This window comes from Tyto alba, unplaced genomic scaffold (assembly GCF_018691265.1).
Source record: "Tyto alba isolate M040663 unplaced genomic scaffold, T.alba_DEE_v4.0 Super-Scaffold_22, whole genome shotgun sequence".
In the NCBI taxonomy this organism is placed as follows: Eukaryota; Metazoa; Chordata; class Aves; order Strigiformes; family Tytonidae; genus Tyto; species Tyto alba.
In genome coordinates, this window is record NW_024881296.1 from 32,830,843 (window position 1) to 32,856,707 (window position 25,865).

The following is a 25,865-nucleotide window of genomic DNA, read 5'->3' on the forward strand; positions in this document are numbered from 1 at the left end:
CTGATTTGACATGAGTAATACAACAAAGAAGTGAGAAGTCATGGGCTTGAATGTCCATGTATTTTGGATAAAAGTTCTAGATGTGACTGAAAGAGGAAAGGTTAGAAAACAACTGGGAAGACAAGGTGTACATCGATTTACTGGGATTAGTAGAACTGAAAAGATATCCAGAGATCAGAAGAGAATGCATAAATTGAAATTAAATCCCAGTAGGATTAAGGAAATGTTTTGGTAAAATGCAAACCCTAAAGTGTGATGGGGAAAGGGAAAAATGGCAGATGAGCACTTCTGTTTGCCCCCTGTTGAGAACAAAGTTACTCTTAATGAGATGCTGAGATTTGTGGGAAGCCTACTCAAAAATTCAATAGTGTTTTATCTGAGAAAGATAATTATTTGAAGATTTCTTTTTACTGAGGTGTTACAGATGGAGGCTTTGTGGTGTGGTAGTTTAAAACAATTGGTCTTTACCTCCAGAGACCCCTGAGACGAATGTTGCCCAGAAGCGAGAGTAAAATTGTGTTTTTAAAGCATCATTTTCAGAGCAATGGGACAGTTGGCAGACTTTACCAAAGCTGTTGAGAGACTCTGCAGACTTTAATTACCATCTCAATATTGCAGAAGTTGTTTAATTTCTGCCAAAGAAGGGAATAGTTGTGAGAAAGCGAGATCACACTCTGTCTTTCATTCTCTCCTTTTGACAGGTGAATAAAGGATGCTTTTCAGTATCTCCTCTGATACTGTGACACATTTGTAAAATTTGCATAGAATTGTAAAATAATTTTTCTTTAAGATTAACAAAGCTTTTATTTTTCCTTCTCTTTTGAAAGTGCCATACAGCATGGTGTGAATGCAGTTTAAGTCTTGTCATGAAAGAAGCAAGATGAAAATGGAGTGCATTATCTGCTACTGATTAGTTGGCTTCAAACATTAGTAGTTCCAAACTTCCTGGCCAGGTGACATGTATTATGTTGTGTTTATTTTAGAGGCTCCAGTAAATTTTAAATTCAGGTTTGAATTCCATCTCTGCTGTGGGTGGTTGAAGGCACAGCCTGGATTATTAGAATAAAGATTAAATGATTAAAATGAGAAGAATCATTCTATTTTAGAAGGAAAAACAAGACAATAATACAAAACTTCCTTGGTGAAGGATATGTTTACTCTTGTAGGCCTCAAACTCTAAATCTAGTATGTATAACTAAGTTTTTCACTGTCATTCATATGGGAAAAAGGCTGTTAATATAATTTTTTTTTTGTCTTTTAGCAGTTCGCTTCCTCTGTGACACCTGCCTGTGTTCAGGTTTTTTTCTAAGTGCTTGCAGTAGCCAAGGAAATACTGATTCTTTGACGGCTCTTACTATCTCCTTCAGTACATCCACTGTGTTGTTACTTCTCTTTTTTAATGACTGCCTCACACCTGTCTGTACTTGCTAAAGCACCAGCTATTGTTTACTCTATAAAACCCTCTTTTCTTTTTTACCTTCTCTTCAAGTCTCTTATCTCTCAAGGACCTTTTCAATGCTATCTTTCAGCTTCAGATCTCTATTGTCACAGTATGCAATATATTCAGAAAGCTACTGCCCAGGAAGTCTACCAACTCATTTGTATTTTTCCCCATATATGTGATAAATCGGTACTTAAGGGCATAGGGAATGTACTTGTTCAAAATCCAGAAAGGGAAAGATAGATCATGGAAACAAATGGACACAATTTTTAATCCTAAGAACTCATCATGTTACTAGGAATACCTTTATGTTATATTTAGAATTTTGTTGTTTTGATGTTTGAAACTAAATGTTTGCAGTTTGTCTGGCAAACTGCAGGCTGAATAGATTACACTGATTCGCATTTCCTTATTTCAATATACCATCTGTGCTTTTGGCTGGTTGTTAGCCTGGTTGGGACTCTCGTTTCATAAATGCAAGTTACAAAGAACTGTTATGCCGAGAAAGAGAAACCCTGTATTTTACTGCCTTAAATAATCTTGACGGTTTTGACCTTACACCATCAAGGACACGAGGCTGAAGCTGTACCTACAGCAGGCTTTTATTTTCTCTGATGAAGAAGGATATGTTAACAGGGTATAGAGATCCCCTTGGTGTATTTCCAGTGAAACTCTAGTATATATAGTCATGGTCATGATTTTCATTATGTAATCATTTTAATTAAGTTCAGTGATAAAAGTTAGTCTTGCATGAGGAATGAATGCACTAGAGAGACAATGAAAGATTGATGACAGCTTGGGGAGCATCATGTACTCTGCTGGTGGAAATGCATGTGTGGAGAGCTGCTGAGCTTGGGTAGCAGGTCAGAGAGTACCAGCTCTGAGCAATGTCCAGGCAAAGTTTTGGGCATCCAAAAAAAGCGGGATGCAACGGAAATATCCAGAAGCATTTTTGGTAGTATTTCGGAGGGGTTTTGCTTGAATGAATAGCTTCATTACTAAAATAATAAACGTTAATTAATATCTGCATCGTTTTTGTTACTGCTAGCTTAGTAAGGTAATTAGTGTAATTAGCATACAGCATTGCTTGATGGCATGATAAATCATAGTGGAGTGAATGTTGACTCTTTACCGCTATGATGTATTATCTAATTTACGCAGGTAAAAAAAGGATGTAAGGGGGAAATGAAGAAGGGAAGGCAGTGGTGACAGTTGGGTGGCCTTTTGGTCACTCTTCTTGCAACTGCTGCCTGTATTCTCAACTGTTTTGCATAGCTTCACTATTTGTTAACAATTATTTTTCTCACTGTTAGTAAGTTTCAATCACTGATTGAAACCTGCAAATAGAGGCCGGAGAAGAATGAAGTAAAAAAAAACAGAGACTGGCAGGTTTTTTCCCTTCAGGGAGCTTGTCCAAATGATGATAGTTGTTACTGAAAAAGGTATCTCCTTTGCTTTCACATTCCTGGAAGCATCATCTACCAGTTGCAGTTCAGTACAAGGATGAAAAACATTAATGGTGTTTTTCTTTATTATATTCTGTTTTCTAGAACCTATGAGAACACCAAAAACATTGAAGATTGCTGAGATCCAGGCCAGACACATTGCTGTGGATTGGGAATCTCTGGGTTATAACATCACTCGTTGCCACACTTTCAATGTCACTATATGCTACCACTACTTCTGCGGACACAACGAGAGCAAGGCAGACTGCCTGGACATGGACCCCAAAGCACCCCAGCACGTTGTGGATCACCTGCCTCCCTACACAAATGTCAGCCTCAAAATGATCTTAACCAACCCAGAAGGGAGGAAGGAGAGTGAGGAGACCATTATCCAGACAGACGAAGACGGTATGCGTAAATGTGTTATGGAAATTACATCCAAGTCCAGTCTAGACAGGTAGAAGGAAATGACTCTGTGTGTTACAATATGTGTCTGAAGGATGGAAGTTCTCTTCTATTAATATATTAATTAGCCCTAAAACAGGAGCTTTAAAAGTATTACAGCTTTTACCCTGCATATGTAGCCCAAACTGTCCATGTAGTGCAAATCAAACTCAATCTCTCTCTTGCAAGAAAAAGGAGGGTGGCTTTCCAGTCATTCCAAAAATGTGCTAACACAGTTGACAAGAAACACATGGTTGTGTTAGATGAAGGCTTCTTCACAGTATTAGTGTGTAGTATTTAAGAATTAATTTAATTCTGTAAATTTATATTTAAATATTGAGTTCAGTGCTTAAAGACCAAATTCATGTTTTAAAACCTCTTCAGCAAATATATCTGAGCAATAATTTATGTTGCAGGTTACAGTATATAGTATCTGTTAACTGTTTGGAAGCCACCCATCAGATTAAAGTATTATTTTGACAATTTAGGCATTGGAGTTGTTGATCCTTATGGGTTCCTTCCAACTTGAGATATTCTACGAATCTTCTTTAAAATGCTCTTGATGAAGTTTCACTGACAAGAAAGTTGAACTTACTTTAGTTGGGAAGAAATAAAGAATAGATGTAGATGTTAATGGTGACATTCAGTGGTTAGGCTGTGAATCTTGATATGGAAGAGATTAAAATAAAATAGATATTTTTCCCTAATAATATTTAAAATGTGGTAGTAAAGAGCAATTTTAGTTTCCTTTTCTTATATTTAGATTTTATTAAAATATTGATAGCAACAAAATGAAGATAGGTTCTGCCATCGGTAACAAAAAAAAATACTTGGACTAATGTAAGAGTGTAGGTATGTTAGAATATAAAATTGAAAAAGGTAGTGTGTTTACCTGTAAAATGGAGGTGAGAGTATAGCTTAATATTTGGATAGCAATCGAGTTTAGAATCTGGTAGCACTTTTTTGCCACATATTTTCAATTTTACAAGAAATAGAAGAGGAATACGTTTACTGTTGCAATAAAGAAGAGAGAAAAACTTATCGAATAGGTATATATGAGGAGCTATAGAGAACTACAGAGACATAGGTGCATCACATGAAGATTTATTGACAAGTACAGAATGAAAATATTTCATGCAATTCAAATTTTAGCATTTTTTTAAAAAGTTAATTATAACTATAATCCATGATGGATTGGATTTCTGTATCTCTGTTTACATTATAGATATTTGTGGTTGCTATTTTACTTGAGGTTAGAAAAAAAAAAAAAAAAAAAAGTAGTAATATTGTTCATGGAAAATGGATTTCTTTTTAACTGAGTTTTCAAGAAAGGTTATGGTTTCTGATAGCCTTTATCTAGTTAGATGTGCAAAGGTGGTGGCTGGTCACTATAGCGGTGCTTGTCAAGACCAGACTCAAGTGCATATATTTTGTCTTCTGGTTCTGTTATTGTGGATTATTCTTGGCAAATTATGCACACAAGGCAGGTTTTGGTCTGAAGCTAGCACACCAACGTGCTATCAGTAAACTTATTTAGAGTCAGCTTTGGTGTCAGAGGTACACCAAGAAGAAGCAGCCTCACCCAGTGAACAGAAGTTGCTAAGGTAAACTATTTCAAGCAGATGTTGTTTTCAGAGAAGGATTAATACATTTTAAAAGGTACCTATATTTAGACTCACTGGTGGTAATAATGTTTGTGACCTGAAAATTGCCTCTTGTCACGTCCACTCGGTGACGCTATTGGAGGTGAAATGCAGGTTTTTAATTGTGCATTACTGATTGACTTGAAAGACTAGGTACATTTTGTCATATATTTAAAAATACAGAGCATGGAAGCAGTGTGCAGTACAGAGGGCTTTCAGCCGTCACAGAGGATCAAAGGTGCATTCACACCTGCGTCTCTCCTTGTGCTCTCATAGCAACAGTAAACTGAGTTCTGTAGTTGACTGCCCATGTGTATGCTGCTGGTTTAGTCCCATGCCCAAGTGATCAAGTATCTGTCTGAAACTGTTTTAAAACAGAGGTTGCAGTCTAAAACAGGACTCGGACTAAGAAGGTGAGAGCTACAGGAAGATACATGAGTTTGTGCCTCGTGTATTTCACATGGGGTCAGAAGCAGCATCATTGTCATGATGATTTTTGCATGTTTTGTAGAATGAGCATGATGTTAATTACATAGTGGGGGCTTTATCAGTGATTAATTTATAAAAAGGAAAATAGGGGGATCACAGTATTTTCCTACATTTTTGGAAATAACACTAATTAGAAATAGCCACTGAGTACAGGATTATCTGAACCTGCGCACTTACGTTGTGTACTTTTTCACACATGGAAACTTTGAAATCTCCAAATGACAGCAACAGATAATTAACTTTCTGTTAGCTTTTCTGTAGCACAGCATTCTTTCCATTGCCATTCTTTCTTACAAGGATCTGCTAATCAAGTAAAAACTTTGTAGATTGTTGGAGTTAAAGGTGTTTACCCCACAGTTTCTTGTCTCTTCATCTTCAGCATTTTGCCCTCATCTTCTGTTGCTTTGTACAACTTCCCTTGCTTCCTGCTCTCTGTCCCTTTCTACCATTCTTTTGTTGTTTTGTTTTAATCTTTCCCTTCATCTATTTTCTTCTACCTTTTCACCTCCTCCCTCTCCTAGGAGCTATACGCATATTTGAACTTAGGGGATTCTCTAAGTGCAGCAGATCTTGGACTTTTGTGGGGCTCTGGTGTGAGACAGTGAGGATCTCTGGTTGTCTTTCACAAAGGTTCACATTTATATAAGGCTGCACAGCTGGGCCAGACCTCCCAGAATGCTGAATGATAACTGAGCAGTGTATGGTACCAGGAGCAGAATTAACTCAGGAAACAATTAGCAGAAGAACAGAGTAAGATTCAGAAACTGTGCTTCAGACTTTTGGAGCCGTGACTGACAAATGAAGGTTTTAATAGCTTGTAATTCAGTATCTGCAAGAAAGCAAGGCCAGGAATATCAGTCTGAAAATAGCCTCCTTTCTGACCAGAGATAGATAGATCTGAGTACTTGGTGGTTTTAAGTATTTCTATTTAACTTTGATAGATAGAATTAATCTTTAAAGTATATTATAGTAATTTGCAAAGAGCTGTATTCCATGTAAAAATTAAGCCCCTGAGCAATACACTGTCAAGCAAGTTGTGCAAAACCAAGATGAGAACAAGAGAATTTGTCAGTGTTTTATGGGTGAAACACCACCTTTCACTTTGGGGAGAGACTACACCATCACTAAGACTTGGGAGAAAGGTCTTCTGAGTACCCAGGCACTCAGCATTATCTGTGCCACAACAGGTACTCACTGCTTCACCCGGCTTGTATGGGAGATGGACAGTGTTTGAAGGATTTGATAACGGAAAAAGAGGAAGACTCCCACAGTCTGGTGCTACATACACACTGCGAAGAGGTGATGTTTGGCATTTTGAACAAAGTACAAAAACCATCAGTGAATTTATCACTTAGCATGAATCAGCAGAGTACACGCGTTCTTGGAGCTGCCTGTTCACAAGGGCACTGCAAACTCAGAGGGACCCTTTGTAAGGGCAGTGGATGGTGAATGGGATTAAAGCAGATAAATGCTTTCTTTATTTTTAATTGGAAACAGATGCAAAAGGCAGTGGATTAACAGGAATGGTGACATTAGCTCTGAGAGAACAGCTATGGAAAAAGCAAATTGTGAAGCTCGAAGTGTTCAATGGTGATTTTATAACTAGTAAGGGAGCATGTCAGCTAACAGCAGGCAAACGACTAATTGAAAAAGATCACTTGGAATAGGATAAGTACCCATTTTGGGGCTTAAAGTATACCAAAGCTTTGGTCTGAGCCAAAGGACATGCTCATCGGACACAAACTCTTTCAGAGATCTTTCTGAGAGTATGGCTCATTCAGCTCCATGCAGAGATATCTAGAACTACAATGCAGGGTTAAGACACCAACTGTCCAACCATTACTCATGCTCCTAGAAAAACTCCAGCAGGCTCACCACTCTAGGCAACAGCAGAGGAAGGGAGAAATGTTATAATTAGAGAATTTTGTATACTGTCTAAATGTGTAAAGAGGAAATACCTTCCACTGACTTTGAGGGAGAATTTTATGGAAATAGATGTCATTTATTATTTTTCTGTGATTGATAGTATTAAATTTTGTAAGTTGCCTTTATAAAAAAAGTTAAATATCCCCCCCTTATTATTTGCTATGAGAAGCATTTTGCCCTTTGTGCTTTTCCAAGTTGTTCTGGCACCCCAGGAAAATACTGGGGGGGGGGGGGGGGAGGAGGGCAGCAAGGGGGGATGGGGGAGAAGCAGGGGGAAGAAGCGGTAGAAAATATGTTTCAATCAAAGGAAACAAGAAACAATGCGTCAAGGAGCTTTGAAAAAAACAACAAACAAACAAACAAACAGACATAAAACTCTACTAGTAGCATTTTTAAAGTAACAAAATTAGTCCACCTGGGAGAAAAGTTAACACTGCGAAATGAGTAGACAGTATGTCCGATGGGGAACCGCAAAGACTGTTTGAAATCGCAAACTGTTTCAAAAAAATGTGTAACTTATGTAGCTGAGTGACACGTGCATGGATGTCAAGAGAACCCGTTATACTAAACTTATTGGGAAAAAATTGGCAAATGGTTGCGGTTAATGAAGAGAAACCCATGACTAAGAGATAAAAGTTTCCATGTGAAGATGTCCATGAATGCCACTGCTAAAAGTATTGACCTCGGTCCTTGATCTAAAAGGGAGACTGGTGACCCTTCCTCTCATGAACAGCAGCAAAATTTAGTGTCAATATAGTCAAATAAGGGAGGAAGTTTTATACCTCTAACAACGGTGAACTGAAACTGATTATAACTGACCTACTGCCATTGATAAAAGGAGCCTGGGTTAAGCTATTTGTCCTTCAGCTTGTGAAAATAACCCCAATTCTTTTTTTCAGATGGTAGGTAAGATTTGCTATCAGTATATCAGGGAGAGAGAGAAAAGGTGGTTGCAGAAAGACATGTGAGTGCTTTTTATTAAAGACATCAGAAAAGTTGATTTGTGGGAAAGTAAGAAAAACATTAAAATTATTAGCAGAGATTTCTTTTTTAAGCTTACACTGAACAAATGACAAATGAAGTAAGCTGTTTTAAGGTATTGCAGAGACCAGAAATACAAGCTTATGTTTGTACTAATAGCTCAGGAAAAATTGGCCCTGAAACACAGAATTATTTACCCTGCCTAAAACAACTTCCTACTCTCATTTCCTTTAGATACCTATATTAGAATCTTTATAACTGAAAAAGTGATACTGCATACCAGTTTCTGTGTTAAAATGGTGTGTTTGACATAATGATGACTGCAAATAGGCCAGAATTAGCGGCTATTTCAGGAGTTTGCAGTGGAATGAGGATTTACACCTGCCCCCATGAGTTCCTGTTAGTCCCAGACCGTGTGCTAGCTGAAAGCACTCTCCAAATATTGATTTACATACTTTTAGAAAATTGTAAGGTATGTGAGGTTATTTCACCCTGACATGCAGAAACATTTCCAAATCCCAGAAATGAGGAGTGCTGAGGTCAGCATTTGATGTAAAAATGCTTTAAACAAAATACTGCGTTGGGTGACTGAGCCTCTCAACTCGGCAAATCCAGAAGTCGAGGACTTAACCCCATTTGATATTTGCGCCAGCATCCCTACAGTGGTTGCTGCTGCAGCTGAGACTGATTCGCCTGCGATGGCTTGGGCAGTGCATTGATTGTAAGCGTTCATGTTTGCTACGCTGGTCATTTTACATCGGCTGGAAGGTGTGGGGGCCCGTCGCAGGCGTGAGTGGGCCAGTGCCCGTGCAGTCGGGCCAGCCGTGGCCCCAGGTGGGTGGCTCAGGGCTGTGGGCTTTCGCCCGGGGAGGGCAGCCCCGTGCCAGCCCTGCTCCTCCAGGAGGAGAGATCAGTAGCCAAAAAGCATGTACACCAGGAGGAGACTGTTATTATGCAGCCAGTTTTTAAGTTGCCGTAGCATTTTGTTCTTTGCTGCAAATGGTGCAACTTGAGCGATTTACAAAGAAGTAATTTTTGTCACCACCTTTGGAGTAAATACTCATGGTAAAGACTAATGATAGCAATTTCTTTTTTTTTTTTTTTTTTTTTTTTTTCCTTTTTATTATATAAAATTTGCTTCTGCTTAAGCCTTAGTCTGGAGTGGTAAGAAAGCATAAATTTAAAGTGGTAAATCCCTCAGAAAAAAAACAGTGAAAAGGTGGGCCATTTTAATTGCCTGTAACGTTTAAACAGTAGAAGAGATTGACTACTACCATCTCCTGAAAATGAACATCTACCTTTGGAGAAAGGCTGTAAGTTTGTTGCTGATACACTTCACTTTGAGTACCACGAAGGAATTTTTCCCAGTATAACTACGCATATATCTACACATAGCCTTTACCATACAGCATAATAATACTCTGCACAGGTTTCACAGAGTATAATAATAATAAAAATACTCTGTTTACATGCACTTTCATTATTTTGTAGCAGGAAAACTGAAACAATATAAATTCATTTTTATAGTGGTTGGTGTCTGTTAATACGTTGTTCTTCCAGAAGTAATGTATTGTAATATAAATTTCCCGTTAAGTTAGTGTAGAATGAGGTTTAGGTGACACTATTTGTGAATAACAATTTGTTTGTGATTCTGACATAATTTAATGCCAATATATTTCTCAAAAATGAATTGGTCTGATGTCAGACTGATGGTTTGTGCTTTTATTATGCATAGTATTTGTAAGAATCCACCATCCTACATGTATATAGAAGAAAAGATTATCAACTATTCACTATACAAATATATAGCTTCATTAAAAGGGCTCTGGAGATGCATGTAAATCGTGAAAGAAGAGCTTGTGATGTTTCCACTATAAAACCTTGCTGAAATTCCCCTTGAATTTGTTTTATGTTACTTTTATATACCTGTGCATTTTCTGTTTGCATATGTTTTTATAGGATTTTTTTTTCCTGCTTAAGTTCAAAAATCTCTTCTGAAACCCATACAGTTAAACCCACCGAAATGATGTCAATTCTTCAGATAACTGTAAATCTTGACTTGTTGGAAGTTTAGCATATAATAATGCACGTGAAAGAGAGCGTTTACTCTTGTTGTCACTGAGAGATATTAGGGTCACACTTACAAGGTCAATAGATGGAAAGAAAACCAATGGGACCAGAATCTTTTTAAAGAGAGGGTGCAGAGGTTAAAAGGTCCAAGTCCAGCTCCTCTAGCAACTACTTATCTGAATAATTCAAAAAGTGTACCAGGCCATTGATAGGGAGTCTTAGGTAACGTAATTCATCTTTATATACACTTGTAAATAGTCTTGATTTAGTATAGACTGTCCATAACTCCAAGGGGAGGAGTGAGAGCTCATGTTGGAGAAAGAATGGGAGTTGAGAAGGCAGCAAAAAAGCGCTGTGGTGAGCAGTGGGGCTTCCGGAGACACACGCAAGCCTGAAGAAAGCCTTTTGGGCTGTTTGTGAGGCGGTTTCCAAAAGCTGTTATCAGCACGAGGATGATGCTTACCTGGCTGTTTTTCACCTAAGTCCTTGCTAAATATTGTATGAAAGGGAAGGATCTTCACACTGTATTGGAAAGGTGAAGTTTAAGGTACTTCTTGAGTCCTTAGAGTCTGCTGGAAGTCATAGGGAATAGACAGCAATAGCTGCCTCCATGGAGAGATGCAGTTTGACTCTTCAAAGTAGTGTTACCAACAGGTTGCCTTGTTGTTGTTCTTCTGTTGTTGTTTTTTTGTTTGGGGTGTGTTTTACTGATTTCAGACTTTTTAAAATTTCTATTTGTAACTAATACTGACCTGAGGTCAAAGACATAAAACCACAAATGAGGATGTTTAGGCATTTTTTTGACTAACCTGACTGATGAATCTATGGGCCTGCTCACAGAATTTCTGTCCTTTGCTCCAGCTTTTCTCTTTCCTCACTTCCCTTTGCCCCTGTAGTAAAGTTCTGGAATTACAAGGCATTTTTACTGTGGTTGAATTGAAAAATGGAAGAGAAAAAATAAAGTGAGACCCGTCAAAACATGTCCTTCAAACTAAAATTAATTTATATTAATTTTTCAAGGCATTTCAACTTTTACTTTTTTATTTGTTTTAATTCCAGTTGAGCTCTCATATAATTTAATCTGATCCCAACATTCATTTCTGGTGAATTTGTAGGGGCGGGTGAAGTTTGTGGGAATTACTGTTCTCTTTTTCTAGACACTTGCTCTCTTTTACTTGTTGACCTGATTTTTACTGTGATTCCCAACAAGCTGCTCATCGCTGTGCTAGCTTCTGTTCTTGTGCCTTTCCCATGCCAGTGGGAAGAGAAGCATGAAACTAACTGGAATCATGTAGTTCCAGTCAGTTTAACACTGCTGCTGCTGCCACAAGCAACAAATTTTATATTGCAGAAGAAAACAGTCATGCAATGTGATGAGCTTAGAGACTTCTCCCACTTGGGTGTTTAAACAGAAAATGTAGGAGCCTTAATGCAGCCCTCAAACTTAGAGCCCTCCACCCAGCTTCAACTGAATATGAAACGTGGTTTTTAAAAGCACCACGCAGGAAGTATTTTGCAGGGTTTAGAGCAATTAAGTCTTTTTTCTTTTTACTTCACGCGCTTTAACATGCTTTAATGTCAAATTTCATATCATGTGTGCATGCCCTGGTGTATTGCTATGTTCTCTCCCAAAGATGGATGCACATGCGTACACACACACACATATGCATGCATCTTCCGGGGAAAATGTCATGTGCATCAGGGTTTATTCATACCTCATTTGAGATGTAGAGAAGAAAAACGGTAGAGCATTCCCATGAAAAACAGAAGTGTTGCCTACAGCAAATCCCTCAATGCCACAAACAGCACACAGGTGCTGTCATGGTGTGTCAGCCTTCATCTCCTGCCCAGTCTGTATCAGGACACTGAAACAAAGGAGCAGCATACAGTTTCAGTTAACTTACCCTAAGTCTTCATTTGACAGATGGATGAACAGTTTCTGTGAAACCCTAATCTGTTTACTTGTGGGCCTCTTTGACTCTGTGAATTTATTATTAATGTGCCAAATTATGTTGTTTATACCAAGGGTCAGATCATCATTCATAGCTTCCATGTAGACTGAAATAAATCCCACTGTTGGGACAGACCACTCACTTCTTGGTGCTGCCTTTGATCCAGCAGGTTTTAATTTATTTTTATCAAAGATGTCATGAGTGAGGCTCACTTAAAGTTTCATTGGAGAAAACAGGCTGATTAAGGAGAGGAGATAACTATATGTCAATGTATTAAACACAAGTAACATTTTAGCTTGAAAGTCTGCAGATATGGGCAACTTTGGCTTTTTGAGGAGGGAAGGTGTTTCTTTGGGTTCAGGGTTTCTTCAGTCACTCTCTTATCCTCCTACCCTTCTTTCAGCATGTATGTGTTCAAATCTAGGTGAGCTGCTGTGATTAAAAAGAAATTGTATGTGTAGGCAAAAATACTTTCTAAGCTGAAATGGAGGATAACTAAGCGCTCCCGCCTGGTGTTGATGGGATTACCAGGTACTGTGAATCGCTCAGGCAGAGAGGCCTGAGGTGACACTTCAGACTTGTTATTACACCAGGGATATTGGTTCCGTTTAAAATAAGAAAGTAGGGCCATCTTAGTGTGGTTTAGTTCAAAGCTTTGAAAATGTCTCTTATTGGAAGGACTTGAAGTATGCGGTTTTGATCTTTCTGCAGCACGAGCATGTCAGTAGCTGAAAGAAGCAGCAGCTGAGCTGGTGTGTTTGCCTCATTGCCAGCCCCCTCTTTAAATGATGATTTCTTTTAAAACAACAAATCATAAGAAGGGGTAACTGAAAACTATTTTGTAAGCATTTATCTCATTTGGAAGATGCTATATAACAGGCTCTTCCTTGCTTTTGATTTTTATTTTTAAAAGGATTTTAAAACCATGTAGTCCTTGTCCTGAGATACGCTTATTACAGAGTTCAGTGATGTTCCCTGAAGTTGTAATCTAGCTTGAACTGTTTCCCCTGGCTATACTATGAGACAATTTGACTTTGCATGAAGTTTTGAAAACTATATGTGGGGATAACATTTCAACTTCATGCTCTCTCTGCACTGCAAATGACAAAATACACTTTGAAGTGCTTTTTATACTCTATATCTCTGCCTTTTGCATGCGAATGAATATTAACAAAAATAGACCTGTGCTCACTTTTGGTTTTAATAGGGTGTTCTGTCATCTCTTTGATTTTTTGTCTTTTGAATTTCCTATTTTAAAAGTTTTCTTTTGTTTGTAGTGCCAGGCCCTATACCTGCCAAGTCAGTGAAAGGAACTCCTTTTGAAGATAAAATCTTCCTCAACTGGAAGGAACCTGTGGATCCAAATGGCATCATTACTCAGTATGAGGTAATCTTTAAACAACTAACAAGCATAGGATAGGGCTAGGAAATTGTGGCAAGAGGGGTGGCTGACGGTGGGTCTTTATGCTCTGTAGGCAGCTGGTCAGTTATATGCTGCTTTCAGATACAGAATACTGGATTTTGTGTGGTGATTAGATATTAAAAAAATCATAATTCTGGTGCATATGTTGTTGGCTGGCTAGCCCTGTCAAGTGGCTTTAGCATGTGAGTGTAACAATATTACAGTCCACATGGGAGGTGCTGGTTTAAAAAATCTTGTATCATTACTGTACACCCTTCCAAAGCCATGACAGCCATGATCCATGAAATCTTTGTTGGAAGAGAAGGTTACATGGAAAGTAAGATGGTTATTAAATTTGGAGCAATATTTTCTACCTTCGTCAGTTCTTTAGTCAGCACCCTTCAAGGAAACCTCCCCAGATACTCTATTTAAAGTGTATTTAATACATGAGCCTACTGAGGAGCTTCACAGGAGGTTGGCAGAAAACACAAGCTGATTTGAGGAACAGACATCATCCCCTCCAGCACTCCTTTTTTAAGGGAACAGACGATATAATCTTGTATACTAGTGAATTATAGGAAGAAGACAAACCAACTAACCAAACAAAATCCCTCACTATGAGGGTGGTGAGGCACTGGCACAGGGTGCCCAGAGCAGCTGTGGCTGCCCCCTCCCTGGAAGGGTTCAAGGCCAGGTTGGACGGGGCTTTGAGCAACCTGGGCTGGGGGAAGGGGGCCCTGCCCATAGCGGGGGGGTTGGAACGAGGTGATCTTTAAGGTCCCTTCCAACCCAAAACATTCTGTAAAATCTGTTTGATAACAGATTGCTAACAAAGTTATTTAAACAGTGTCGGTTAACCCTGGTGGGCAGCTCAGCCCTTCTCAGCCTACTCCACCCCAGTAGTGGAATGGAGGGAAATTTGGAAGGGCAAAAGTGCGAGCTTATGTGTTTTAATCACAAATCCAAAACACAGCACTATACAAGCTGCTATGAAGAAAATTAAGTCCATCCTAGTCAAAACCTGTACATTAAAATATCATTAATGCCTTTAAATGTATTGCAGGAAGAGAAAAATAAAGAGCTTTGGTGGGGATGGGGAGGATGGTAGGGGTGTCATAACTTAAATGTAACAGTGAAATTTCCCATATATGAGCTAAAATCACAGAGAAAGAAAGATGAAGGGCACCTGCATATCCTTTCTAGTGAAGCAGACTCTACAATAATACACATCAAATCATCATGGTATACCCAATGTAGCTGGGTAGCTAGATGAGCATGTGTCTTTTGTTTCCTTTCCAGACAAGCTAACCTAATCCCCTTGTGCCAAAAACTGTAACAAATGTTACAAAAATAATTGTTTTCACAGGTCAGCTATAGCAGTATACGGTCATTTGATCCTGCAGTTCCTGTTGCAGGACCTCCACAAACTGTGTCGAAGCTGTGGAACAGCACGCACCACGTCTTCTCACACTTGCATCCTGGTACTACTTACCAGTTCTTTATACGTGCAAGCACTGTCAAAGGGTTTGGACCAGCAACCACAATCAATGTAACAACCAATATCTCAGGTAAAACCAAAAAACAACAGCAAAACCAAAAACAAGATAGTGGAGGAGGGGGATGTTTTATGGATTTTTTTATTTTTTGTTTTTTTGTAAGACTGGAAAAATCATGGAAAAAATGAGAAGGAGAACCCCCAGAAAATCCTATCATATTGTGAAACTATATTACTGAAAATGTTTTTGAGCATATTTGCCAAACAGTAGCATAAGTTCAGGGATAAATCCTTGCGTGAGGTGGAAATTGCACACCTGTAGTTGTTAACTGTTTGATTTTGTGTAATCTTGTACTTTCATCGAAAATTTTGAAGTGCCGTATAAACCTTAACTAATTAAGCCTTACAGTGCTCCATAGGTCACTAAGTACTGTATTTGTTTTGCAGATTAGAAAAGTCAGATGCAGAAAATTAACTGATTTACTCAAGGTGACACCACTTAGCAACACACAGCTATAACAGAATTGGGGTGTTTGTGAAGAAGTGTGAATTTCTTTCGCCAGATTCATAGAATTCTGCTTCCTTGTGCCTTTATTCACTTACTGCAATGCGCCAAGATTGACACTATTCATCTTAGTAATACACTGCAAACTCTAGAAGAAAGTAATGTCAAATGGAATGCTTTAGTATTTTTATTTTCTTAATTTTCAGTAGTATTCTCAAAAAATATAGTAGCTTATGCAGTTGATAGCATTGATAAATCAATGCTATACCTAGAGATACTGTTGATTTTATGATATGGCGACTTCAGAGCTTGACAGAGATCAAAGTGGTCAGTCATTTAGAAACTTAAACACCACAAAGCAGGCTGTTTTCCTTATTATCTGCCATAATGAGACTTATAGTGTCCTGTAAAGGAAAAATAATAAGGTGTCGGAATGCACCTACCACTTCTGTAGGAAACTACTCACGTAGGCTCCTCACCCAATTCCCAAAAACATGCACATAAATCAAAATATGAGAAAATTCAAGGCGGAGCTCCTTGAATTATGTAGCAAGTGTCGTGCTCTAGCTGTCATAGTTAACTGGAACAATTTGTTGAATTCTGTCCCAACACAGAAGCACTAACACTCCTCATACTCCAGCCCCTTCAAAAACCCAACCCAAACCATCAGAAAAACCCAAACAACATGTTATTTTCTATTTATCTAACTACTAGATTGTTTTGAAGTCTAATATTTTACTTAGGTTGTTTTAAGGTCCTTGTGTTTCTTCACAACAAATTCCAGTTCATAAATTTTCAGGCATAATGGTGGTGTAGTACTTGCATGCTTGTCTTCTAACCTCTTTGCAGGAGGGGAGAAAAAAAAAAAAACTAACTATGTAATGTCTTGCTAACATGTCTGTCCCCCAGGTATTTCAGTATTTTGAGAAATAAGCACCTCAAGATGTTTGGATTATTTAGGACTACAATCAGGTGTCTTCAGATATGCCTTCTTTTTCCACCCAGAAATTTGGGGAATTCTGTCCAGAATCCAGTCTACCATACTTTCTAGACACAGTATGGTTCTGTTAGTTGGCAAAACGTGGTTAATACTGGGAAAGCTTAAAGGCAGACTGTGACACCCTTTGTATCTGAATTTCAGCCTGTTTTTTTTTCATCTTGTTTTATGCTGAACTGTTGTCCAGTTTCTCTCTTCATAATTTTTTATGAAGCAACGTATATGTTTCAGGAAAAGATAGTTTTATTCTAATGAGGAGTAAAATTATTCCTTTTAACCAAACTTATAAGTGGTTGCCATGATCCTAGTGAACATGGTGTAAACAGTAATTTACAAATGAACTTAAATGAACATTATTTCTATAAAATAATATTTCTTTAAATAAGAGCTATTTTTGTGTTCATCTAAGATCTGGGACTAATGAAGCAAGGCTTTTAATATTTCAGTGCTCTTCTACCTACTGATATAGTATTGTAAAATTATTATGATTTAAATGATCAACATCTTGCAAGGAAACATCTTTTTTTGTCAAAGTTCATTCTGTAATATACAGGCATCATTAACAATTTTATAAAGATAAAGCCACATATTAAAAACAAACAAACAAACAAAAAAGCAACAAAACATGCAGATAGTTTTCAAGCTTGTTAAAAACTAGTGATTAATAGAAATGATGCTTTCCTGAATCACAGAAAATCCTGTTTCTTTCCTTGCATTAGAGCTGAAGTCAGCAACAGTATTACCATGGAAGACTGTAACATGTTTGTGGCAGCAAATTAAAGTTGGGTGGTTGAAGTAACCACCAACAGCAGACATCCAACACACAACAAATATTGCTGCCATGAAGGCCTGACAGCCAGTCCATTAGTGAATCAGTTACTGAACTACTTCTATTTTTGACTTGGATTTTGTTTTTTCTTAATACCCTGGGCTGAAAACTGCAGTGTTCAGAAACTGATTAATGAGCAGCTTGGCCATCCATTGTTAAAAATGGAAGGAGAAATGGGCATGCGAATAGACTCCTCAGTCCACAGGTGCATGTCTATCCAAGCCCAATTTTCCTGCACTCTGGTTGTTATTGGCACAGTCTCCCACAATGTTTAAGAGGAAATGTGGAAGGTTCTTAAATTGTTTGAGGAGTAAAAAGAGAGGTGGTAGAGTTTGGGTCTTCAAGATGGTGAATAGAATTGTTTGTAAGGTAGAAAGGATGAGGCCAAAATGGGATTTTGTAGTCCTAGGGTTTCTTGGCAGTCACCTCTCCTGCTATTTCTGTCCTTGGATAAATCTGTTTAGCTTGATAGGTACCATAATTTGAGGGGGAGAAGTTAGAGATGGCGTTATCAATTGTTGGTGAAGTCTCATTCACGCTCTAGTAAAAGATTGTGCCTGACTGGAAAATCATTTTAAAAGACTCATTGAGCTGATGAAGGATTGTGACTTTGTACTATATTGCAAGCAGCCACAATCTCATGACAATTCAAAATGTTTTCACTGATTTGTTTCTCTTTCTTTTCCTTCCCTCTCAACATTAATCAGCTCCCACTTTACCGGACTACGAAGGAGTCGATGCATCTCTCAATGAAACTGCTACTACAATAACTGTACTCTTGAGACCAGCACAGGCCAAAGGTGCACCTATCAGGTAAAAAAAAAAAAAAAAAAACCAAAACAAACAAACAAACAAACAAGAAGGTATTTTTTTTAGTTGATTATATGCTGTCTCATAGCTCATAGAGCTATTCATTTGACATTGCTACTGTTTTTCTTAGCTAGACTGAGTTTTCCAATAGATCTGTAATTAAAATTAAAAAAAAATTTTTTTTTTTTAAAGGTAGTCATGACCTGAATCATCCAGCTGTCTGTCCTGTTTGATTTAGGGTCCCCAGGACCACCTCCTATCCATTATCATTTCATTTTTCTTTCTCACAGTGTCTCTGAAATATGAGGTTGAAAGGTGTTTGTCAGAAAGTGGATTTGAAAATAACACTTCCTCTCCAGTGCTTCAGATCAGCTATTCTGTAGCATATATGTATGATTGGAAAATTGGAAGCTTGGAGGAAATGGGAGAATAATAGTTCTGAATACAAACTATTTGACCTTTTTCCTCTCAGAGTGCTTCTTACTAGAAATCATGTAGCAAGCTATTAAATTTTATTTAGCATGTCCCATAATCATATTAAAATATTTCATTTATGTTATCTTTGAGGGGTCTTTCCCTTTCTGCTGTCAATCGAGAGATAATTTAATTCTGTTTGCAAAGATTAGTCTACATCCTGCTCTTTACTTCTACTTGTTAGTGCAAAAATTTTGTGATATTATTTGACTCCGTTTGTGTTTTACTGATGTGGCTGCATCAGCAATATTCAGGGACAGGATTGACTAATTGGGGGTTAATTAGCTACTGAGCATCAGAACCTTTTCATACTCTTACCTTTATGACATTTTAGAGAAATACAGGCTAATGCATTTCATTCTGTGTTACATTAAGTTGGTTAGCATGGCTCAGCTGATGTCGAGTAATGTTCCTGAGCCCTAAAAGTAAAGAAAAATTAACTGTTTCTTAAGTCTGTTTCCATTAAGAGGAATGTACATTTTGCATGGATGTTGCAGGGATGAGTAATGTACCTACAAGCATTTTTATTTGCTTATCGTATAGTCAACCTTATGATTGATATGATCAAGTTATTTATTTATATTCCATTATAGAAGATAATGCAGATTCATCCCCTTTATAGCAGATATTGATGTGTTGTATCCATAAATAAAATTGTAACCCCATACATCATTAGTTTCTGAAAGATTGCCCTGGGGCAAACCTAGGATATTTTGGGGTGTGAAGAATGAAAAGATGTACAAGACTTGGATTCCTAAAATTTTGTTGAATCGATACAGTAGAAACCAGACCTGTGATCTGAAAATGTCCCCAAGTTATGCAGGTGCTTAAACTCACTATATGCCTCTGTAGGTGCTTTTAAAGCCTTCCAGGTGTCCTGCTGCTAGCCATATCCAAAGCTGTCCCTGTTTGACAAATGTGATATCTCTCTCATCTATCCCATGCCAAACACCTTCAGTCTTGTGCCTGGTCCCCAAGGAGGCTGATGCATCCGGAGCACCCTTGCCAGGCACCTCTGGGACCTGCTGATGGCAGTGCTCGTCTTCTCTGCAGTAACTGCTTGGTGGCACGTGGGTGCAGACAGCAGTGGGGTCCCACCTTCGGTCCTGCCACTCAGCCTGAGGGGGATCAGTCTTGCATCCCGGGTTTCTCTCCTGGGAGTTTCCTTTCGGGAACTGGTAGTGTGATGGGATGTGGCTGGAGGATTACTCGTACCTATCTCAGGGAACTCTGGTTTCTCTGCACTGTACTGGCAGGGGAGTAATTCACTGCAGAGTAAACCTGCAGCACACCACCTCACATTTATTCTCTCAATTCTTCTTACAGCATCCTGAGTTCTATGGCATGAGCTGGTCACCGTGGCCTGTGAAGGTGGCAAAAAGGATCTGTGTACTAAATGTTAGTAGATAGTTTGATAAAGAGAGTATTAATAACTGTTGCTTGAATATGTTCTCAAAAAAGCATAGGTCTTTCTTACTGTCTCCCATATTCCCTCACCACTTTAATTAGTTTCTAGAACCTAAGAGATTACATTAAATTTGTAACATCAGGAGGTCAAGAAAATAAGTCCGTCACCCTAACTGGAGAGCTGGGCTTTATTTTTAAAAAAACGCAGGTGTTTTGTTCCTTACTTGAAATGAAGAGCATTCTCCAGGGGAATGAAGAAGACATGATCCCATTCCCTTTCATGAAGTTATGCATGTTGCAGTCAGGTATTTTTCAGCAGCTTCTTAATAGGTAAGATAAATGTAACACACTGAAATTCTGAATCGATTCAATGCATTTCACTAAACTTTATGATGCGTTTTAGTGAAGCTTCACTCCGTCCACACTGCAGCTGTGTTACCACTACAAGCTGGCTGGCTGCCATAATGAGTGTTACTAGGTAGGTGGGAAAAATTGCATTGCTGTGCCTGCAGCTGTGATTGTGTAGAAGGGACTCAAATGCTGTTCTTTACTCTGACACTGAAGAATACAGTTGACTTTTTGAAAACGTTTGTTTGTACCCAGTCCTTTAATCCCTGGAGCTGTAGATGGTCAAAAGATCATTTTATTTAATAGCAGTAGGTCCATGTTTAAAAAAAAAAAAAAATAGGAAAGACCAAAAAAAAACCTTAGTCTGATACTCTTGCTTTTATGAACAGAATTATACTATGATCAGATTTTGTTGTACCTCAGCCTCTCCATCAGCACAGCCCCCCAGGAAACAGATGTTCCTTAATTCGAGTGAAATCTGTGTGTGTCTGTCAATCATTTCTTTAAGACACTACATGCCATAGTCATCACAGTTTAAACATGACTCTAATCATATCTTCCCTGTCAAGTGTTATCGTGTAATCTCTAGCATTCTTTATGGCCTCCTGAAATTTTAAACCAAATTACAAACTAGAAATGCAAAGGGAAGACAGGGCTGGATGGCTCAGGCTCACTGTGAAGAATGTATCATTTCACCATCAATCTTGTGGATGAGATCCCAGTCAGTAGCATCCGTGGTGCTTCAGTGATTCATATGAAGATGTGATTTGTCACTGTAGTTTTTCTGAAGGATCCTAACTGAGCACCTGCAAAACAATCTTTTGTTTTCAAATCCTACTACAGATAAAGATTATGAAACACATATATCACAATCAGCATAGACAGTTTTTAATTATGAAATTTATTTTCTTTGATTAATAAAGTGGTTTTTCTTATACCTCCATATGCAAAATTAGGTTGTTTTAATTTTGCAGCAAGACTAATTAAGTGGACCCTGGCAGGGAACGGCTAAAATTTAGTTGTCGGTCAGACTTCCAAGAACTCAGGTTGTAACTTGAGCTGTCAGTCAGTCTGGCACCCATCAAAGGAGAGGACACTGTGTCTCCACTAGACACATGGAAAGAAATCTCTAGCTGATATTAAAGCCCAGTCAGAATAGACCTAACATATGAACAACATGTTCACCACTGCAGTACCTGTTTGAGAGCCTGAGTTCTTAGGCAGGGGTGAAAAGGAAGATATGTTGGCAGGGTCCTCCTTAGGCTTTTTGTAATTGTCTTGGTCAATAGAGAGGTTCTGTGCAGGTTTTTTTTATGTAAAAGTTTTTTGACGTCAAAAATAAGCAGAGTACATAGCCTTTAAACTTTGACTTATAGCCTGATATCAGACCACCTTTGCAGCCAGTGAACACCCAGCTTTTCAAGTTGCAAATTTAACTTTGGCTTCTGTCTTCACATCCTGAAGCAAAGTGTCCTTTCCAAACACTGTTATGTGTATGTCGAGTGACAGTGCTGCTTTGCAGCTACTATAGTGTTAGTAAGTGGACTTAAACAGATGGTATCACAAAGGGCCCAGAGGTAAATTACTGTATTCCTGAGTTGCTTGTTAGACTATAATGTTGCATGAAAAATACTGCCAGATCCCTGGCCGAAGAGGATAGGCACAACTTTTATTTAAAAAATACTTTGTGAAAGTTTAAAAAAAACAAAACAAAAACAAAAAAAGTGCCTTATTGAAGACTTTAAAGACTTTCTCTTGTTGGATATTCTTTCTTTAACTAAAAGTACTTTTATAGATGCAGATGGCTACAATGTGTGTATTTATTTATTTTCCCCATTTTGTAGTTTTTCAGATGTAGGGCCCCAAAAAGCATTATTTTTGGAAACATATTTTATGTAAATTATTTATTTGAAAATTTTTCAGAACTTCCACATTTTATTGTGATCTGATGCTTAAAATTTTGCCATACTTTTTATATCACATTCAAAAATTACTGCATGCTTTTAAAGAATGCTATTAAAAGAGACTTTACTAATATTTAACTATCATGCACTTCATCTTTGATCTTTGGTTTGTTTTGGTCTCCAAAGAGACTTGACCGACCCTTAAAAAGGAGATGTGCCTTAAAAAGAAAAGATACCTCTTTTACCCTTTATTCTATAATATGGGGGGAAGGAAAAGAGGGTAGACTTGGTAACTGTGGTGGATCTGAGCTTCTGTGCTGTATGACAAACCGGGCTTTTCAGGGGACAGTTGCCTCCGTCACGTGCAGACGCTGCACTGTCCTTCCACTCTCCCTGCTGGTTTCCTCCTCCTGGGTTGGCAGGGTGTCGCAGATGACAAGTTTCCTGCTCTCCTGGCACTTTGGAGCACAGAATTTGTGCTGCTCCCAGTCCTTTGGCAGCTCATGGGAGAAGGCTGCAGAAGGGAGGGAGCAGAGACATGGTGTCTTGTGTTCCCCGTACTCTCCAACTGGTTGGCTGACCAGGTTGGGAGCGGTAATTTTATCCCTGCCTGGGTCCAGGGCCAGGCCAGGGAGGGAATGAACGCCAGTAGTCATTTCTTCCCTTGGGACATCATAAACAAAAATTATTTTTAATATTTTACATCCTGTCAAGTTTGTAAAATATCGATGCTTTTAATGTTTTTTGCTCGTACATTAATTTTGAAGCATAGAGAAAGATTCTGGGTGCACAGGGGTATTGTGGAAGTGGTTTTTTGTTGTAGGCCACATTAACTGGACATGGTTAATACATAAGAGTTTACCACAGAAGGTGATTTATAACCAAGCTCAGTTCACAGACAGTTTATGAGAAACAGAGATCCCTAGAACTAACTCATAATTTTTTTGTTTACATTTTTCTTTTTTACCTGGAGTTTCAAAAATAAGGTGACTTTGTATATTCCTCTTGGACATTTTGAAAGGGAAGAGGCTTTCCTTCTTAATTTTTTAGGTGCTAGGAAGAGGGGATGCTAACTTTTTCTTTCAGCTCAAGAAAGACATGAAACTAATTTCTTTTTTTTTTTTTTTCTCCTTTCTTCCATTCCCCAGTATCATACTTCATCTCTGCCACTACAGTTATTGGGTTTTCTGGGCAGTAGTAGCAGGGAAAATTGACAAAATAATTTAATGCTGCCCCATAAGTTCTGAAAGAAGGAGGAATGTCTTTGCCTTTGCTTTTTAGAGTCCCTGCAGCAATGCAGTGACGCTTCAAGAACTCCATTCAATTTTACTTTTTCTGTTTAGAAAGCTTTAAAACAAAACCAAGACAGGCAATTCTGTTGGTTTAATTGAATAGCTTGGGGTCTTTTCTACATGCTTAGGCATATTTTCTTACTAATCTTTCATAAGGTCCTCAAATGTATCTGTACATAAATGAGAAATTGTGTGGATGTATACACATCTCTGTATATATGCATAGGCATACAAATAGTTCTTAAAATCCAAAAAACTCTTTTTTTCTTAGACATTGAAGAATTGTCTCCTGCTCTTAGTATGTAAGTTCTGTACTTCTGCAGAGCAGAGTAAGCTGATAATGAGTTGGTAACATCCTGCAGTTAAGTAGTTGCCCTAAAGGAGAAAGAAGAATTATAATTACCTGTTCTATTTTGAGCAGGTGATTTTGAAAAGTGACCAAGCCATGGACCATTTCAAGAGAGGTATTGGGAGGTTGGGATGGTGTTTTAATAGGCCGAATGCCATCTGCTTCAGCAATTTGTAACGTTTTATCATTGACAACTGTAGAGGAATGAGGCAGTCTATTTTGGTGGAATGGACAGATTTCTGTCCATCTGTGCTTGTACTACAGCATGTCACTTATACTTTAGATCTGCATAGCTCTGAGCCAAGATAGAAGCCACAGCAAGGTCAAGAGGTGGAGAAGCCTGTCAGCACATTCTGTCTCTAATGATATGACAACTGCAAATTGGTGCTTCAAGCACAGCCTGGAGGCAGTCATTATGTTGGGCCTTGAAGTTTAGCTTTCTCTAATATCGTTTCAAAGGAAAATGCTAACTTCAGATGCTTCTGATTAGACAAGAGTTTAATTTATTGTAGTTTAAAGTCAGATACATTCCTGTGTTTCTTCAAAAGAAAAAAGCCTGGGAAAAATAAATCTTTGTTAGAAGGTTGTGCATTGATTTGTATTGTTGTTGTTCATGAAAAATAATGGATGCTACTTCTTCCCAATGGCTGAATTAGATAGCTTTGCTATATTTCAAGCCTTTGTTTCCTCTCTGCATCCATGTATCTTGTCTTCTCCTTTTTCTTTTTTTTCTTTTTTAAGTTTACACAAAGCAATTGAGTTAATATTTTCATGGGACTAGAGAGTTGACCCTAGCAAGTGTCCTTAAAGATATGCTGATCTTCCTCTGTTTCACTAGTGCCTACCAGATCGTCGTCGAGGAGCTGCACCCTCACCGAACAAAGCGAGAAACGGGTGCCATGGAGTGCTACCAAATCCCCGTCACCTATCAGACCGCTCTTAGTGGGGGGTCACCGTATTACTTTGCTGCTGAGCTGCCCCCGGGAAACCTGCCGGAGCCAGCACCCTTTACCGTGGGTGACAACAGGACTTACCAGGGTTTCTGGAACCCGCCACTGGCTCCTCGGAAAGGCTACAACATCTATTTCCAGGCCATGAGCAGCGTTGAGAAGGTAAGTGCCAACCAGACTTTTCCCCTGCAAGGAGTCAAAGACATGCCCGTGGTGACAATTAGGACTGCTGGAGTGGGATGTAGTTTGGTGTTGGCAGTGGCACTGCTGTAATCCCGTCCGTGCTATGGCAGCATGGCAGCATGCCAGTCACATTTCTCACCACCCTTGTATCATACTAACTGCTACTAGATGAGCGTTTAATACATCTTGTAGCAATCATCTGAGCAAAGTAATTTCAGTGCTGGGACTCTGACGCCTCAGTAAATAACATCCACAGCCCTTTCCCCGGTTCTCAATACTTGTGCACTTCAGAAGATTGAATTACTGCAGGATAAACAGAATGTGGGCTGTTCAGCAGGCTAATAAAACATTACAAACTTTTTGAGACTCTTGCACTGAACATCAAATAAAAAGTAAAAATTTGCTTGAGCAAAAGTAACCCCTGGCCCAAGGTGTGTTTTCAAGAGCCTTTCTGAAAAGGTGTGCTTGAGGCTTGCTCCACTGCTGTGCAGTAGTAAGAATATGGCTGTTGCTCATCTTCATTACCTCC

General features: G+C 38.6%; 1 protein-coding gene across 14 annotated transcripts in view; it reads left to right on the forward strand.

Moving 5' to 3' along the window:
* Positions 1-25,865, forward strand: part of PTPRK (protein tyrosine phosphatase receptor type K) — a 421,849-nt gene that overhangs the window by 321,946 nt on the left and 74,038 nt on the right. For all 14 annotated transcript variants that reach the window (XM_042795850.1, XM_042795838.1, XM_042795840.1 and 11 more), the window contains exons 8-12: positions 2,992-3,294; positions 13,669-13,778; positions 15,160-15,361; positions 18,327-18,432; positions 25,042-25,315. In XM_042795850.1, the coding sequence (XP_042651784.1) occupies positions 2,992-3,294; positions 13,669-13,778; positions 15,160-15,361; positions 18,327-18,432; positions 25,042-25,315 (995 nt within the window). The remainder of the gene's footprint in view (positions 1-2,991; positions 3,295-13,668; positions 13,779-15,159; positions 15,362-18,326; positions 18,433-25,041; positions 25,316-25,865) is intronic.